The 16,619-nt window shown below is 38.8% G+C and overlaps 1 protein-coding gene across 1 annotated transcript in view; it reads left to right on the forward strand.

Annotated features, from left to right (window-relative positions):
- The window catches only part of LOC6042771 (irregular chiasm C-roughest protein), a 173,668-nt gene that overhangs the window by 55,891 nt on the left and 101,158 nt on the right, over window positions 1-16,619 (forward strand). Inside the window, 1 exon segment of the mRNA XM_038264116.1 lies at window positions 15,600-15,932. Within this exon segment, the coding sequence (XP_038120044.1) occupies window positions 15,600-15,932 (333 nt within the window).

The raw sequence follows: 16,619 nt of genomic DNA on the forward strand, positions 1-16,619 counted from the left end.
TCAAATTATATTGTACGTTTTTCAAAATCGTACCATGGGATTTGAACACTTTGTTCGAGGTTCTCATTTTCATTAACGCTTGTTCACGATTTTGGGAACTCTTTTTCTCCTTCAAGCAACAAAAATCACAATTTTACGAATTTTGTTTCCAATTGGGTGCTTTCTTGTTGCATCATCCAAGATGGTAAACCTTTGGCAATCAAACAAAGTTTATTTTTTTCCAAAACATTAGTTAAAATTAACTTAAATTTTCAAATAACTCAACCTAATTAGCTTTATTAAAACAAGTACAAATTATAAATAGGCCCACCAAAATCTATGTCCTGGTTGACACTAAAACATGGTACGTTGGCGATGCTCGTATTTATTTTCAGAAACGAACAATTACCATCATGTTTCCTGTGTGTGACAAAAACAGTTTCCGCTACCACAGAGCATAATCTGTGTGTAAAATTATTCCGGCCATTCACGAGAGTGCACGCGTGCAAAAAGTAGGATCCCAACTAATGCACAGAACAAACGAATTGGGACGGAACCAAACTGCTATGTGGCTGCGAAGCTGATGGAACCCCGTCTGAAAGCCGGTTGTTGGCTCGCCCTATAAATATTTTATTTTTCCATTCACATTCGTGTGTTTTAAATGCCTACGTTTTACTTGGCAGTAGTAATTGTTACGCTTACGAAACTTTTGCTCTCTGTGCCACGGGGTCGGCATATGGCTGGATGGCACTGAGTACTGGGTGGAACTTGGGTGGTACTGTGTGCCACATGGCAGCGATGTCATCAGCTGAATCGTCGTCGGGGAGTGCTTTTTCGATGCTCAGTAATGCGTGGCCCCGTTCAGTTGCTGCTGTACTACCAGCATCATATGTGCCGCCCAGGATGGAGGAAAATAAAAGACAAATATAAGCGATTACAATGTTCTATATCCCACCCGTTCCAAATCCGTTGTGCAATTAATGAGGAGAGAGATAGAGAGACTGAAAGAGTTTTATGTTCGGTTATTTATAATGGAATTACATAGCTTTGACATTTGAGTTTTCCAAGCATAAATCCTCCGCCGACATGCTCTACCGTACGGAGAAATGGGCGAGGGAAACCAAGTTATTGTTCCATTAGTTTATGTAATTACACATTACTGGATATCGAGATACATGTCATGGAGGGTGGGTCACGCAAACTCTATTACCAGGATCAATCATTGCTGTCATATCGTCGATTGTATGCTATCTTATAACAACACAGAAAAAAATAATGTAAATTTGGAAGCTTTAATTTTGGAAGGTTGAATATTACCTCTTTTATGATATAATTTTACCTCAATTTAGACTGAAAAAATGACATTACAACAGAAAAGTGGTAAAATTACACATTTCCAGATGTAAAATTACACCTTTTTTCTGACATAAAAGATGTACCCCTTCCCAGATGTAATATTACCATGATTTTTTTTTCTGTGAAGTCTGCTGTAAAAAGAAAGAACGTGTCACAAAAAAACATACAAGCGACGATGGTACATTACGTTTCAGTAGAAATCCGTATGGATTTATTTTTTTTTTCGTGATATCGTGCTGCATTCTAACGGAATCTTTTTGTTTGTAGTTCATTGCCTTTGAAAAATCAGAATATGATCATTTAAAAAAAAATCGTAATGTCCTATCTTGTCACCAGTGCACAGTGGTCCAGATCGCAAAATTAAGTGGAAAATGGATTTTGGTGTCTTCAGAAGAGTTGTTGCATATGGAAAGGGGCAACTTTAGGTTTGGTTGAAAATTAGGGTGGTTCACTATTAGGGTGATTTTTGAAATCTAACTTTACAGGAATATTTTTGGGAATTTTTTCGTCTTGTAGAAAGTTGACGGGCTTGCGAATTCAAGCAACTTTATCGAAGACACCAAAATTTTATATCGTAATCTACGCCTTCTACGACCAAATTTATAGAAAGCATCTGAGCAAACCTTCAAAAATCAGTTTTTTTAACGTGGCAATTCAGGGTTAAGTTTTAGAGAAAAGTGGTATTCGGAGCACTTTTAGAGCTCTAAAAAACAAACATTTTTATTATCTGACAAGTCAATTTGGACTTAAGGGTCAAAAGTTACAGTGATTTTAAGGTAAGAAAGATGCAAATTTAAAACTTAAATATCTCGAAAGAAGCAAGCGAAATTTTAAGCACTAGGCTGCATTTGAAAGAAGAGATCCAGCACGCACAGTGTTTCTCAACCGGTGAGGAATTCCCCCCTGGGGGGGAATTTGGTTATTCTTGTGGGGAATGAGGATGCATTAGAAAAGTAATGCCTTTAAACAAGCTTGTAAAAATAATCCATGTCTGAAACTTTCTTTGAAACTATCGAATTGAAAGAAATATTTCTACTATAAAAATAAAAGTCCGTTAAAAAAGGAATGTTTTTTTAACACATTTTTATAAGTTTTTGCTCTATTTTTCAGAGATTGATAAACTCTCCTAAAATTTAAGAGTTCTATGAAAAACTAAATTGAACTTAAAAAAATCTGGAATTTTTTGCATTGAATTTTTTTGTGAATTTTCTTATCTCTTTTCAAGTATTTTGATTATCGTCAATTTTATTTTACAAGGAAAGATTATAAGATTTTTTTTTCATGGAAACATTTGCATTAATTCAATCAGGAACAGTTAGTTTATAAAAAAAATACAATTTTGAAAATATCGCTTATAAGTTAATTCCAGTTTGTCAAATCATTTTTTAAAACTTTTATAACGTTTTTTTTTGACAGCCAAATTAATTTAACTAAATTTAAAACAATATCTCTGGAAGAAAGTTCAAACAATTTTGGACTGCCAATGGTAGTTTATTTCACAAACTACATATTTTTATGTTTTGCATGATTTTTTTTTTATTGAAACTTCAGTCTTATGATAACCATTAAATGGTAAATTATGAAATTTGTTTAAAATTTATTCAAAATTTAAGGGGGGAATGAAGTTTAAGAAAATTAGTCAAGGGGGGAATGGAACGAAAAAGGTTGAGAAACACTGATTTAGAGCTTTGGTGTCTTGGGGGCAAATGATCAGGGTCATTTTTTGGTACGGTGGACATTAGGGTGCTCCAAATTTGAGGGTGGTTCAGAATTTTTATTTTGGCGGGATGACGAGATAACGCTTCGGTGTCCTCGAAAAAGTTATAGGGATCACAATTCTGAGCAACTTTGCTCAAGAGCACAATGCTCTATCTTCAAACGGGAAGCAATTTTTGTCATTTAGGTTAAGGTGTGAAAAAATGAGTTTTTTAATTTATTAACCCAGGCTTAAATCGTAACGAGTTGGTGTCTTACAGACATTTGTAGAGCTTATAAAAACACTCATTTATCTTCCAAGAGTGCCAAAATCGGACCATTAAAACGAAAGTTATAGATAAAATACTACGAAAAAGACGCCATTTTGAAATGTGGATAATTTTAAAAGGGTGTGGTATTTGACCTCATTCTTTAAAGCACACTCTTGGGTACATTTCCAGAAAATATCAAATATCATGTCAAATAGCTACATAGCTACAGTGATTGTAAAATTTGCACCAAAACAGTTTTTCTTAGTTTGAAGTTTAGAATGCAGCTAAATGGTATCAGTATCACCATAAATGATAATTCTATAGTTAAAAAAGTAATAAAGTCATTTTTATAGGCCATGATCAAGGTATTTAGATTACTAAGATAAGGCAGGTTTTCCAGCTGTCAAAATAGTTAGTTAGCACTAATCCCGGATTTTATATGGAGATTTTCAGAATTGTGAAAATTTTACTGCAGAGTTGTTAAGCATGCCAAACTGAACCGAAATACGCTTTGAAAACAAAAATATTTGTTCAAAAACATAAATTCAACTAAACGCTTTTTTGGTCCAGTTTGGAATGCATAACAACCCTACTGAAAAAAATCCAGTGAATTTTGCCCGTAAAATGGTCAAAATTTACCTTTTCTGAAAATCATCCTAGAAATTTCTGCCCGTTATCCCAAATCTGTAGAAGCGATTGAACAAAAATTCAAAATTTCCCATAGTAATTCCCATGTAAACTTGAACCCATTTTTAACCAAATGAGCTAAAATTTGGCGTGCTAGTCCCTATGGGTATGCTCACAATAGGAACCACACCAGAACTTGATCTGAGAACTTTTCAAAATCCGCACCTACCCTATTGTAGAAGCATGATAATTTTAAATCGATTGTTAAACCGAAATAATTTTTTTTTTCAAAATTATACCACATAATCCCGTTAATGAAGTTAACTCCTTGGCCCTTTAAATCAACAAACAAAGTTTCCGCTTGATCTTTGAGTGTAGTCTGCTATAAAATGTCTTAGCATTATTCATTCAATACCCACAAAATAACCTTTCTTTTGAAATTTGGCGAGCTGAAATTGGTTCAGCCGTTCCAAAAATATATTTATTGAAAAATGTGAAAAAAATTGATTCTGCTGGTTCGACGTCGAATCGCTGATACCTGATAAGAAAAAAATAAACTGAGAAACGAAGCAGTATTTTTTTTAACTATCTTTTTTTGGTTTAAAATGTCACAATACATGAACTTAAGGTTCCGAATCAAACCAATAACATTGTTCGACTTAAAAGTGACCCGAATTTCAGTCCCAACCCTGCCTCTGACTCGAAAGCACAACATTTCTTTCGTCAGAGCACCATATAGTTCGTTAACGTGTGTACGTAAGAACGAGCTTCCAAATTTGATGAGAAGTTTGTCCAAAGCATGCTAGGAACAACAAATCTCCGAACGAGAATGAACGAGTAAACGCAAAATGCTGGAACATGGACCGAGAAGAATTTGTTTTGGTTGAATTTCGATGTTGATTTTGTCTGCACAGCTGACTGCTTTTCGTGTTTGTGTGTGTGTGTGTGTGTCTGTGTGTGTCTGCTTCTATCTAGTTTCTGTTTTTCTTTTGCTTCTTTTCCGTACATTCGGTGGTATGGTGTGTAGTTTTTCAGTTGGCGACTTTACCCGGTGCTATGCAAGGAGCTTTTCTCTCCTCATCGACGGGAAAATTCAACTCCTGTGAAAACCGACTGCGGCTAGAGGGACAGTTGGCTGTCGGTTGCTTTCTACCCGTTCATCGGTTGTGACCCGAAACATGAGCTAAATGGAGATGCTTCAGTACATATGTTATGCTAATTTATTCATTTTGTGCGGTAAACCCAGTCTGAGACAAGTCTGGGATTGTGTGCCAAGTTGGGGCGAACTCCGCTGCGCCATCATTGACATACGTATACAGCGACAGTGCTTAGGCAACGGGGTCACACCAGCGAAAGCGTCATAATGACTTGGTTTTTTTGTGTTTTTCCTTATTTTTAGAGTCACACTGTTGAAACAGTTCCCTCGGCGAAGTCACGGCAGGACGACTTTCGCACTGATGTGCCCCGAAAGGATAATAAGAGCTGTCGCGCGATGGTGGAAAGTTTATAATTGATTCCAAATTAGATTCACTAAAGTTTGACTGCGTGAATATTTGGCAGCCTTCGAGGCTGTCAGTTCGAGTGGGAACATATTTGTTGGGTACGGTAAACTCTGTTTTGTACATGTAGTACGAACTAACTGGAACTACAACGTATGTGTTTTCACGTATTACAGCAGAAACGAACAGATTCAATTAAGACACGTTTCTCAAACTCATTAGTCGCAAACTCCTCCGACTTTAGGGTAAATTTAATTCCTTGAACGTTAATGCCCCAACCTGGTGTTTTCTGTAATTACCATAAGGAAGCAGCAGCCAACTAAATAAGCAAATTATATATATATACAACAGAAGTTTCTGACTCTAGGCGATGTTATCGCTCATGGAAAGCTTCCTTTTGCAACATGATGAAGAGATAAAAGACGGGAATATTCAATCAGCGAGTCTTAAACCGTAATCTTTCTCCCGGTGCACGGTTTGAATTTACCTATTCAGATAAATTATGATAATAAGTTTAGCAGTAGTGCAGCGTTATAGAAGCTTTCTTTCTTTGGCTTCGAATTTCTTCGCTCGTTGCAACAGTTTCCCCAAGGATTTCCGTGAGCTTTATCAGTGTAGCGCACAGATAAGGAAGCCGTACATTTGTTACCATTACTCAAGCTTGCCAAGGTATTATGGCCAACGTCATATCCAGGACATTCTGCTCACCAAGTTCCGGCCCGGTGCATTTATCTTATGGCACCACTACCGAGAGCGCCAGGAGAACACTTTCGAGGAAGGAAATTATATTTGGATTGCTTTATATTTGCATTTTTCTTCGCATCCACGGAGCTCTCTACACGTGAGCTACATTTGCAAGGGAGGTAATACTAGAGCACCACTGGAAGCAAATTGAATCCATAATCTCTTATAAGTTATCCGGTGCTGGTGAATTGATTCTTCATTTTTTTATGACAGCAGATATGGAAATATGTTATGACAGATGTGGTAATTGAATCAGGGTGTCACAACTTGTCGTGCTGAGCCATTATTAACAATTGCAGTGCCCCAATGCAATAAATTGCTTTGAAACATCACAAAGTTAATGCGGCCAGGCCAACTGCGTAAAGTTAACCGCAAAGATGATTCGTTGAATTGGATTGAGTTTGAACACGAATGTTCAAACAGCAATACAGTTCTGAATCTACAGGGGAGGAAGAAACGTGGGGATCCCCCGCTCACGTTCCTGTTTGTTTAGGCAATTGATCGTTGGGAGCCACCATGCTAAGAAGTTTTGGTGTTCCGGGACCCTCTAGGGATGGGACATTGTATTTCCACAAATGACCTGGACACTATTTGCCGTGGTTATAGCGCCACAACTCGCACTTATATGAAAATGTAGATCATTATTTTCAAATTTGTCCAAAATCAAATAAAAACACATAGCATAGCTATCCAGTTAATGCTCCCAAATCACCAGTAGAAATAAAATGAAATTGTTCTGAAACAACTGCGCTTAACTTCAAACCGATAATGTGACAACAGTACAGCTTACTCTCTCCCAAACTCAGCAGAAACGTCCCTCATCAGTACAGGACAAACTTTTCGCATAAACGTTATCATTAATATTGCTCTCCATTCGGTTCCAATTCGAAGTTTTCTGCCCCAGCGGGAAGGCAGCGTCAGTCTTCTGTCTATGGTGCCTACACGTGTATTCAAGTGAAAGTACCCGTGTCCGAAAATTTCGACGGAGGGGAAATCACTGTGGCGAAAATCTTCAGCTGTAGCGAAGAAATAAAACATATTTCCCAAATGGCCGCCGGGTTAAAAGCGAAAAACGAAACAAAAAAAAACATACGAGCGGAAAACCTGGTCATGTGAGCGGAATCTTTATGATTTATGATTGAAATGGAATTTTCCCTTTCGGCGAAAAAAATACACACAACGTGCCGGGAGTTCGTCTTATTCACCGTTAACCGCTGTGTGAATCTGAATTATTGAGACTCTCTATTGAATCATGTTCGCAAACGAGAAAAGGGGTTTTCGAGGATATATATAAAAAAAGTTAACTTTGATTCATGAAAACCAAAACCTGGAGAAATAACTTATCAATAAGGTGAAAAGAAATATTGTAAATTTTGGAAAAAAATTCTTTATGCAATAATACGTAACTGTGCCAATTATGAGCGAAATCGGTTAAGGTTTTTATCGTTGAAGTTTATATGAGAAAATTCGCGAAAATGTATGGGGAAAATCATTGCTTGAGAATTTTGGCAGCAGGTGGCGCAGGTCTCGCCCAAAATTGCCCAAGTGTGAGATTCCTGTAGGAAATTCAATTTACTACAACTTTGTCGAAGGATGCAAGAAGATCCGAGTTGATCCTGATGAGATATCGCATTGCTAGATGAAAAGAAATCGGTTTATACACTTGAAAAACAATGGATTTTTTTAATTGTCTTCAGTCTTGAAAATTACAATTTTCTTTAATGATTATTGCTGTATTTTCAAACTAAATATCCTAATAAATTCTTTTTGCTTTGTACATAGCAAAAAAATCCGATGGTAAAATCGCATGCAAAAGCATGCACACCACCTTCGTCAAAATAAACACTTAATATTACACACTGCATGTACATTTTTTGCAAACACAAAAAAAAAATTGCAACCGACGGGATTCAAACCCAGCACCAACAGTAAGGACTGGCGCCTTAGCCCACTCGGCCACCAGACCGATGAAAAGCTTTAAAGATAAACGCATATATGAGCTTCACATTTCGGTCAAGTAGGTTTCCCATTGTGGTTTGGTTGAGCGTTTTAGCAGAATGCATTACTGTGAATACAAAGAGACGAGTTGTTCCTTTTAATTCCGCTATATATTTTAATATCTTGACAGATACGTATTTCGTCTACTACTTGCAGACTTCATCAGTGTTCTGTTCTCGACTAAAGGTTCATCGCTGGTGTATCCATATTTGTAGTTACTGTAGGTACTACCTCCTCGTTCTTCTTTTGTGCCTGTATAGGTAACAGCTTAAACAGCCACGTTGAGCCGTTACCTGAATCCTTGTTGAGTAAACGTTTGTTGCCTGCCTTGAAGATTTCCAAACTTTCAGCGACAGCCAGCTTCGATGGGTTAGTGATGTGTCTTAAGATGACCGCGTCGCTAGCTGTGATGTTATGTTTTTCCTCGATGATGTGTTCGGTTACTGCTGATTTGAAATGGGGGACAAATCCTTTCCGTTTTTCCTCCATGGCAATTTTGACATATGTGTGTATATGCTCATCCAACCTGGTTTGCAGCAATCTCTTAGTTTGTCCAATGTAGCTCATATCACAGTGGCCGCAGGATACCTCATAGATGCCGGGTTTGCCTAAAGTCGGTATGGGGTCTTTCGTTGAACCTAAGATGAATTCCAACTGGCTGTTTCTACTGCTGAACACTAAATCGATGCCAAATTTAGCCAGTTTTTGTCGTAATGGGCGTGTTATCCTGTAGTCGAATTCTACTGCTGCTCTTCGCAGTGGCTCTGCTGATGGCGTAAGGGTTGTGAGTGAAGTTCTGTGCAGTTTTCTTTCCTTCTTATCGATGATTGCTTGGATAGTTGTTCTGCTGTAACCGTTGATTTCCGCTGTTTCAAATATGTACTCCAATTCTTTTTGTTTTCCTGCTTCGCTGAGGGGTAAAGTTGTCATCCTACACCCAAAGGAAAAATATATCTCAAAATCTGCAACATTGGATTTGCTGCAGAAAATGTCATATTTTATAACATTTTTTTGCAGCAAGCCCGTAGATCATTTTTGCCCGCGTGTAAAAATTTCAGCGATCTGCAGTTCTCACCAACACATATAAAGCTGGCCCATCCCGAGCAACACTCCAAAGAGAAGCATATGTTGGTGCTCTTTCACTCACTTTTCATCAAGCGTCCATGGCGCGGTGGTAGCGTGTCGGATCAATAACCAAGAAGTTGGTGGTTCAATCCTCGTTCTGCTAAGTGTTTTTTTTTATGAAATACAACCAAAAAGCCGTCGGTAATGTCGATAATTGTCGGTAACGGGCAAAAATGTCATACTCCTATATCGCAAAAAAATGCATGAGGACAGATTTCATGCAGATTCTGATATATTTTCATGCCGCCATGCATCACAATCATGCGACTGCCAGTTGGGTGTATGTATAAAATAATGATATGCTGCCATCTTATGTTGGAATGAATGGTTTGACGTGGCTGGGATTGTTCTTCTGGTGTTTGTTGGCTTCCTGTAGATCTCGAAAGAAAACGAAGATGGGCAACCTGGTTCTCTTAGGATCAGGATGTCTAAGAAAGGTAACTTTCCTTCGACTTCCATTTCATAAGTGAACTTGATGCTCCTGCGTGCACTGTTTATGGTGTCCAGTACCGTTGTTAGTGAGTGACAAGCAGAAGAAAATCAGTTCAATTAGTTAGGTGGTGACGCGCGGTCAATTATGTGGCATTGTGTGTGTGAAAAGAAAAGAATTTTATTTCGTGTTTCATCCTGGTTGGCTTGCCCTCAAGCAGAAGAAAATCAGTTCAATTAGTTGGGTGGTGACGCGCGGTCAATTATGTGGCATTGTGTGTGAAAAGAAAAGAATTTTATTTCGTGTTTCATCCTGGTTGGCTTGCCCACAAGCAGAAGAAAATCAGTTCAATTAGTTAGGTGGTGACGCGCGGTCAATTATGTGGCATTGTGTGTGTGAAAAGAAAAGAATTTTATTTCGTGTTTCATCCTGGTTGGCTTGCCCACAAGCAGAAGAAAATCAGTTCAATTAGTTAGGTGGTGACGCGCGGTCAATTATGTGGCATTGTGTGTGTGAAAAGAAAAGAATTTTATTTCGTGTTTCATCCTGGTTGGCTTGCCCTCAAGCAGAAGAAAATCAGTTCAATTAGTTGGGTGGTGACGTGCGGTCAATTATGTGGCATTGTGTGTGAAAAGAAAAGAATTTTATTTCGTGTTTCATCCTGGTTGGCTTGCCCACAAGCAGAAGAAAATCAGTTCAATTAGTTGGGTGGTGACGCGCGGTCAATTATGTGGCATTGTGTGTGAAAAGAAAAGAATTTTATTTCGTGTTTCATCCTGATTGGCTTGCTCAAGTCCTTCCTACATCATCGTTGATCGGGAGGCACGACGTCGTGTGAATTGTTGCATTAAAATAAGTTTAAGTATTACTGTAAATGACTGTAAAAAAGTCCTTCCTATATCATCAATGTCGTCTGGGTAATCGTGATGAAAAATTACATTTATTCAGTATTTAAATACCTGTGCCGAGTGTTTTGGTGTGCTAATTAGAAAGACCTTCCTATAGCATCGTTGCTCGGAAGGCTCGCCGACGGGTTTGTTATGAAAGTCCTCCCCATAGCATCGTAGCTCGGGAGGCATCGAATAGCCAATACCTTATCCTACTAACCCAAAAAAAAAATAATCACGTGATGCTTGAAGGAGATGCTGTGGATTCAACGGTCTCAAGCGGTATCAACAAGTATATAGCGAAAAACTATGTGCTCGATGAGTCTGCAACTTCAACTATCGGACTAACATTCCTCCCTTTTGTTGAACTGCAGGCTTCTTGGGAGGGCGCCGGTATTGACTAATAAAGTCGGGGTCTTCAGGGGTTAAACAGTGAACGGATGGTTGGCTCCCACTGATCATTTTTGATTCATTGTTTAACTTCAGCTGATCTGTCAATAACGGAGTAGCAGCTCATTGGCAGTCAACCATGCTCATGCTCATGCTCATGCTCCAGTACCGTTGTTAGTGAGTCCCTTTTGATGATGCAGAAGATGTCATCTACGTATCTCCACCAACGTTCTGGTAGTAGGTTTTTGGTTTGTAGTTCGTGTTCCAAAGCTGCCATATAAACATCGCTCATGAACGGTGACAGTGGGTTACCCATCGATGCTCCCATCCTCTGTTGGTAGATGCAATCCCTGAACTGGAAGTAGCTCTGTTCCATGCATAATTTGACGAATGTTATATACTGGATCGTTTTTGTCTCCATGGTTCTCCCTCGTATTGTGATTGCAGCCAATCCCGTAGAGTTCCTATTGCGTTTTTTACTGGTATGCTTGGGAACAGTGCTGTTACGTCGAAGGAAACCATTATTTCATCCTCAGCTATCGGTCCCGACTCTAAGAGCTCCTTTGTGAACACCTGCGAACTGATGATCGAACGGCTCGGGAAGGGTTTCGGCATACTCTTGAATTCCTCGACAAGCCACTTTGCGATCCGACTGGTTGGGGCATCCACTGCTGAAATGATTTCTCGCATCTCGTTGCCTGGTTTATGCACTTTAGGTAGTGCTTTAATCCTTGGTAGAGTTGGGTTCGGTACTCTCAACGATTTTGCAGTTTTCCCAACCGATTTCAAAAGGCCTGCACATTCTTTGATGGTGTTCTCTACTTTTTGACCATATCGATTAGCGTGTATCCTCGTTGTAGTGAATATTTTCCCTGTTTCCGAGTTTCTCAAGAAGTTCCTTGTCGTATTCGTCCCGGTCCATGATTACTACCCGTTTTCCCTTGTCCGCTTTTAGGTAGTACACGGGTTTCTCCTTGAGTTCCTTCACTACTCGTACTTCGGCGTTGTCCTGGTGTTTTGTTGTTGCTTCTCGTATTAATTTGGATACCGTCATCCTGACGCTGTTGATTTGTGCTGGAGGGAGCGGGGGAGGTTTTGTCTGTTTTTCGTCGATGCTGTTAGCATTGATAACAGTTTCGATGTCGATAACAATGTTTTCCAGGTTTGGTTTTGATGATACCGCGTACTTAAGACCTTTGTTGAGTAAAGTTAACTGTTCTTCTGAAAAGTTTCAGAAGAACGATTAACAACGAACTCTTCTAAGGGTTTAACTACTGGTTTCATTGTAGGGGCAATGTGGGAAATCAGTTGTCGGAATTTGTTGTCCAGTATCTTGCGTTTCCTTTCTGATTCGCACTTCTCGGCTACCTTAACCTTCGTCAAAAAGGCTTCGAATTCGATGGGGAATTCTTTGGCTAGTTTCAGATGGAGTGAATAGCATTCGAGAGTTTTGATACTCAGTCTACCGTAGAGTTTTTGATGCTCTCTTTGACAAGCTCTAACTCCACCCTCCGGATGATTTTGCTGTCCGTATGACCCTTCGTCCTAATCTTGTGGCTAGTTGGTGTAACTTGGTGTTCGACGCATTTTTTCAAGAAGGCGATGTCTTTGTGGATACCTGCGATGATTTTCTTCAGTCCGATGAACTTGTTGTGCTCCGAAGGCTTGGTTGCCATGGTAATTGTGGTTTGGTTGAGCGTTTTAGCAGAATGCATTACTGTGAATACAAAGAGACGAGTTGTTCCTTTTACTGATGGGCTACATATATTAGAGTGTAAAATCACATAAAATTGTAAAAACAATGCAATATTTATTTTATATCCAGGCCTTTTACACACAGCTGTATTACTACTTTTTTAGCTGTGTAAGATAATAAATAAAAACATGGGTTTTGGCAAGTTGTAAACAAAATTTTCATTGCTGGGCACAACATTTTTCAAGCAGTGTTTGGTGAGCTCGTTTCGAGAAAATGCATTTTTTACATAAAGTGGTTTTTGGTTGATATTGAATATTTGTATTGAAACAAACTTTGATTCAGCGTAATCAATTACATGAGAGTACATTGGAAGGATCATAATCGTTTAGGTTTTATTTTGTCTCATTATTGAAATCGTGGTGTTTTCCTAACCAAATTAAGCCCAAAAAGTTCATATTATAATCGCACCGAAATAAAAGATAATTTCACAAACTCAGTTCAAATATCAAACAAAATTTACCCAAATTAATCACAATTGTCTGTCGACTGGTGCTCTTGTTTCCCAACCAAAACATCCGAACCGGTCACCAACAAACGAAACAGTGCGAATAGTTTCGCACAAATCAAATGTGTTTTCAGTTTGGGGAAGCAAAACGAGATTCGCGCCTCGGGTAATCGGACACGGTCACTGTTGCAGCAGCAACAGCAGAACGGAATAACAAGTTGCTGAGCCAACACGAGGCTGCCTGTGGCAACAAATCAATAACGAGTCAGGCGTCATGTTTCGTAGTGATTTAACTTTTCCAGTTCCCGTTGTTGTCTCGCTCTAAATTCATTGTACGAATGCAAGCGAGAGTTCTCTGTTTTACGGTTGGTTTTTTTCCTGTGAATTTTCCAATCTTAAAAAAAAAAATCAGCAATAGTTTGTCAATTTAAGGCGAAACTGGACAGAAAGATTGTTTGCTTTCGGCTTATTTTGAAAATCAATTATTAGTAAAATCATCTTGACTAGATTTTATAAGCTTAATTACAAAAACAAAATAACAAGGTTTTTGATATTTCTAAAGAACCCCAATCTAGCGCAATGTCGTTTAAAAAATTAGCGTCAGCAAGTGAAAAGAAACCGCTTATTATCATTATCACATCATTTATCCCGTCCTGAGTCATCATTCCTTGGATGGCGGGCTCACTCAACTCTGTTTACCAAGATTTTCATCGCGAAATTAAATCTGGCAGAAATCTAGCGCAGCAAAAAAAGGAAAACGCGTCCCTCTCTGCTTGGGGCCATGGGACTGAGTGTTATTTTTTTCTGTTGTAGCCCTTGACAGAAGAAAAATGCTTCTTCGCCAGCAGCCCCGGCCATGTCCAATGTAAATAGCTTTGAACCGTGAAAATGATGATGGAAAAAGTGTACGTAGGACCGCTAACGTGTTGGGGGTTTCGCAACAATATCTGAAGGTCCCCCTCGTCTGGCCTGGTAACAAGCGGCAGGGTGAAGAAGAAGAGGCGTGGTTTTGGAGATGCCAGCGAACACTTTTCAAATACTTGACATTTTCCCAGCCAAAGGTCACAATTTCACGCGGTATAAATTCCGGATCCCTATTTTTGCTGCAAGTCACCCGCTTCTAAAAAAAAGTCAGAATTTTGATAAAGTATGAACATTGTTGCTGTCAGAAATAATACATTGGGTTACATTGGTTTTATCTTAAACAACCCTGAGTCAACAGATTTTTATGAAAAAGGTATCGTACTAACAACGAATGTGCAACATTGTTATGTAAGGCAAATAATTGTTATAATATAGCTCTAAGGAGAAATGGATTTCAGTAGTTCAAACTTATTTATGGTGTAGGAAATAAAAACAAGTTTTGATCAAACAATACAATCTGATTTCAGTTTCCGACACCCAATTTCATACATAAAGTCCATGCAAAAATTGGAATCATGACGAGAAATTTCATTCCATATCCTAATCAAATTTGGCCACTGAGAAGCACTTTGCTGTTGTCTGCAGAGCCGAAAATGGCTTCTGCCAATCGCTCTCCAAATTCAGGTTCCGTCGAAAATTTTGCCTTCATGCATCAATGAACCGGAAAAAAGCTAAGCTCGTTCTAACGGAGTGTGAAAAAAGAACCGAAAATATTTTTATCCCCAATTCTTCTAGATGTGCGCGGTCGTGGTGGTCGTGATAATTTTCACTTTCCACTTATAAACGATAAGTGGCTTTTATTTCGGTCAGATTTTGGTCGCGTCGTGGTTTTCGGTTTCATTTGAAATTATTATTTTTTTTTTACTTTTTTCAAATTAGTAGTGTTTGAACAAAATACATACTAGACAAAGCTGCTACGGCAGATATTGAATTGTATAATTAGGCCGTTGCAAATATTTTTCAATGTTTAGGTCAAAAAATATTTACAATGGCCTTATGTAATAGTACTACATATAAATTGAATAGATTTTTTTTTAGATTATGTTCACCTCCAACGATAAAACCTAGCAACAGTATTTAGTATTTCACACTCAAAACCGAGCAATAATGGAGCATGAATTAAACATGTTTTGAAACTTTAATGTGCAAGAATTCTCTTAAAAAAAATAAGAACATTTACAACCGTCGTTTGCACTCATCGGGTATTCTCATATGATCCCCCAAACTCCATGAGTCAACAGCACAGGTCACATAGAGCTGTGCTTCCTCGCAATGAGATCGCTGCCATAATTGTCTCGGTTATCTTGGTTTGCTGTATTTGAGTCCGAGCCAAAAAAAAAACTTCTCCCCAGTCTTGAGCCAAGAAAACCCCTCGGAGCATATGCATTTCTGACTCGCATTAAATAATTATTCTGCTAATTGTGTTCTGTTATCCAATCTAACAAGTTGTGACTTTTTCTGTTCCTTTGCAGCTTCCCTGGGGCTCCAGAGGTTCGCCGAGCAGCCAAAGTACACCGAGGTGAATCCCGGCCAGGATGCACTGCTGGTGTGCAAAGTGATTGACAAACGTGGCGTTTGCTCGTGGCAAAAGGACAACAAACCGGTGGGGATCTACCCAAAGAAGTACGAATGGGCCAGCCAGTACGGGCTTGGCCAGACGACGCACGTGGGCGGGGACTGCTCGCTGTGGGTCCGAGCCGCCCAGCTCGAGTTTGACGACGGGCTGTGGGAGTGTCAAGTCACGGCGAGTGACTTTACGACGCAGGATGCGCTCACGAGTCAGCCTGTGCGATTAGTTGTAAGAGGTAAGCTAGAAGAAAAACATATCCCGATCCCCCCTCCATCCATGCAAAATCGGCTGAAATGATTTGTTTATCTAGAATTTCATTTAGAAAGGTCCTATATAAGGGAATCCCATACACGGTGTGTTTTTTAGAACAAACTAATGATAAAAAAAATTCGATATGTCTGATATTTGGCACCGTGAAAGAAGGGCTCTTTCCCGACATTTTGCGGGGTATGCCGAAATATTTCGTCGGGGGGTCTAGAGCATTTTTTTTGAAGATTATTTTTCGATTTTATGGGATATTTGTTCAAAAAAGTCACAGAAATTCGGTGCATTCATGTTGATATCACTCAAACTTCTTATGAATATGCCTTGGGGACTCTAACTAATCATATTTGACCCATATTTGACCTCCACCAAAAAAAAATCGAACCAAATTTACCAGATTTCTAGCATTCTTTGAAATACTCCAAAATCTAAGCTGGAAACCCCGATACGACCGAAAATAAATCTTTTCTTTGTACAATTTGTCATTAAAATACAGTAACACATTGCCTTGATACGAATTTGAGCATTAAACAATACAAAACATGGATTATTCAATAAATATGCTGTTTATTACGCAATAGGTTTCGAAAAAATACACATTTAAGAATCAATCCCATTGTGGAGAACAGTTTTCTGGACAAGTTCCATAAAAAAGCAT

The sequence above is a fragment of the Culex quinquefasciatus genome, chromosome 3 (assembly GCF_015732765.1).
Source record: "Culex quinquefasciatus strain JHB chromosome 3, VPISU_Cqui_1.0_pri_paternal, whole genome shotgun sequence".
In the NCBI taxonomy this organism is placed as follows: Eukaryota; Metazoa; Arthropoda; class Insecta; order Diptera; family Culicidae; genus Culex; species Culex quinquefasciatus.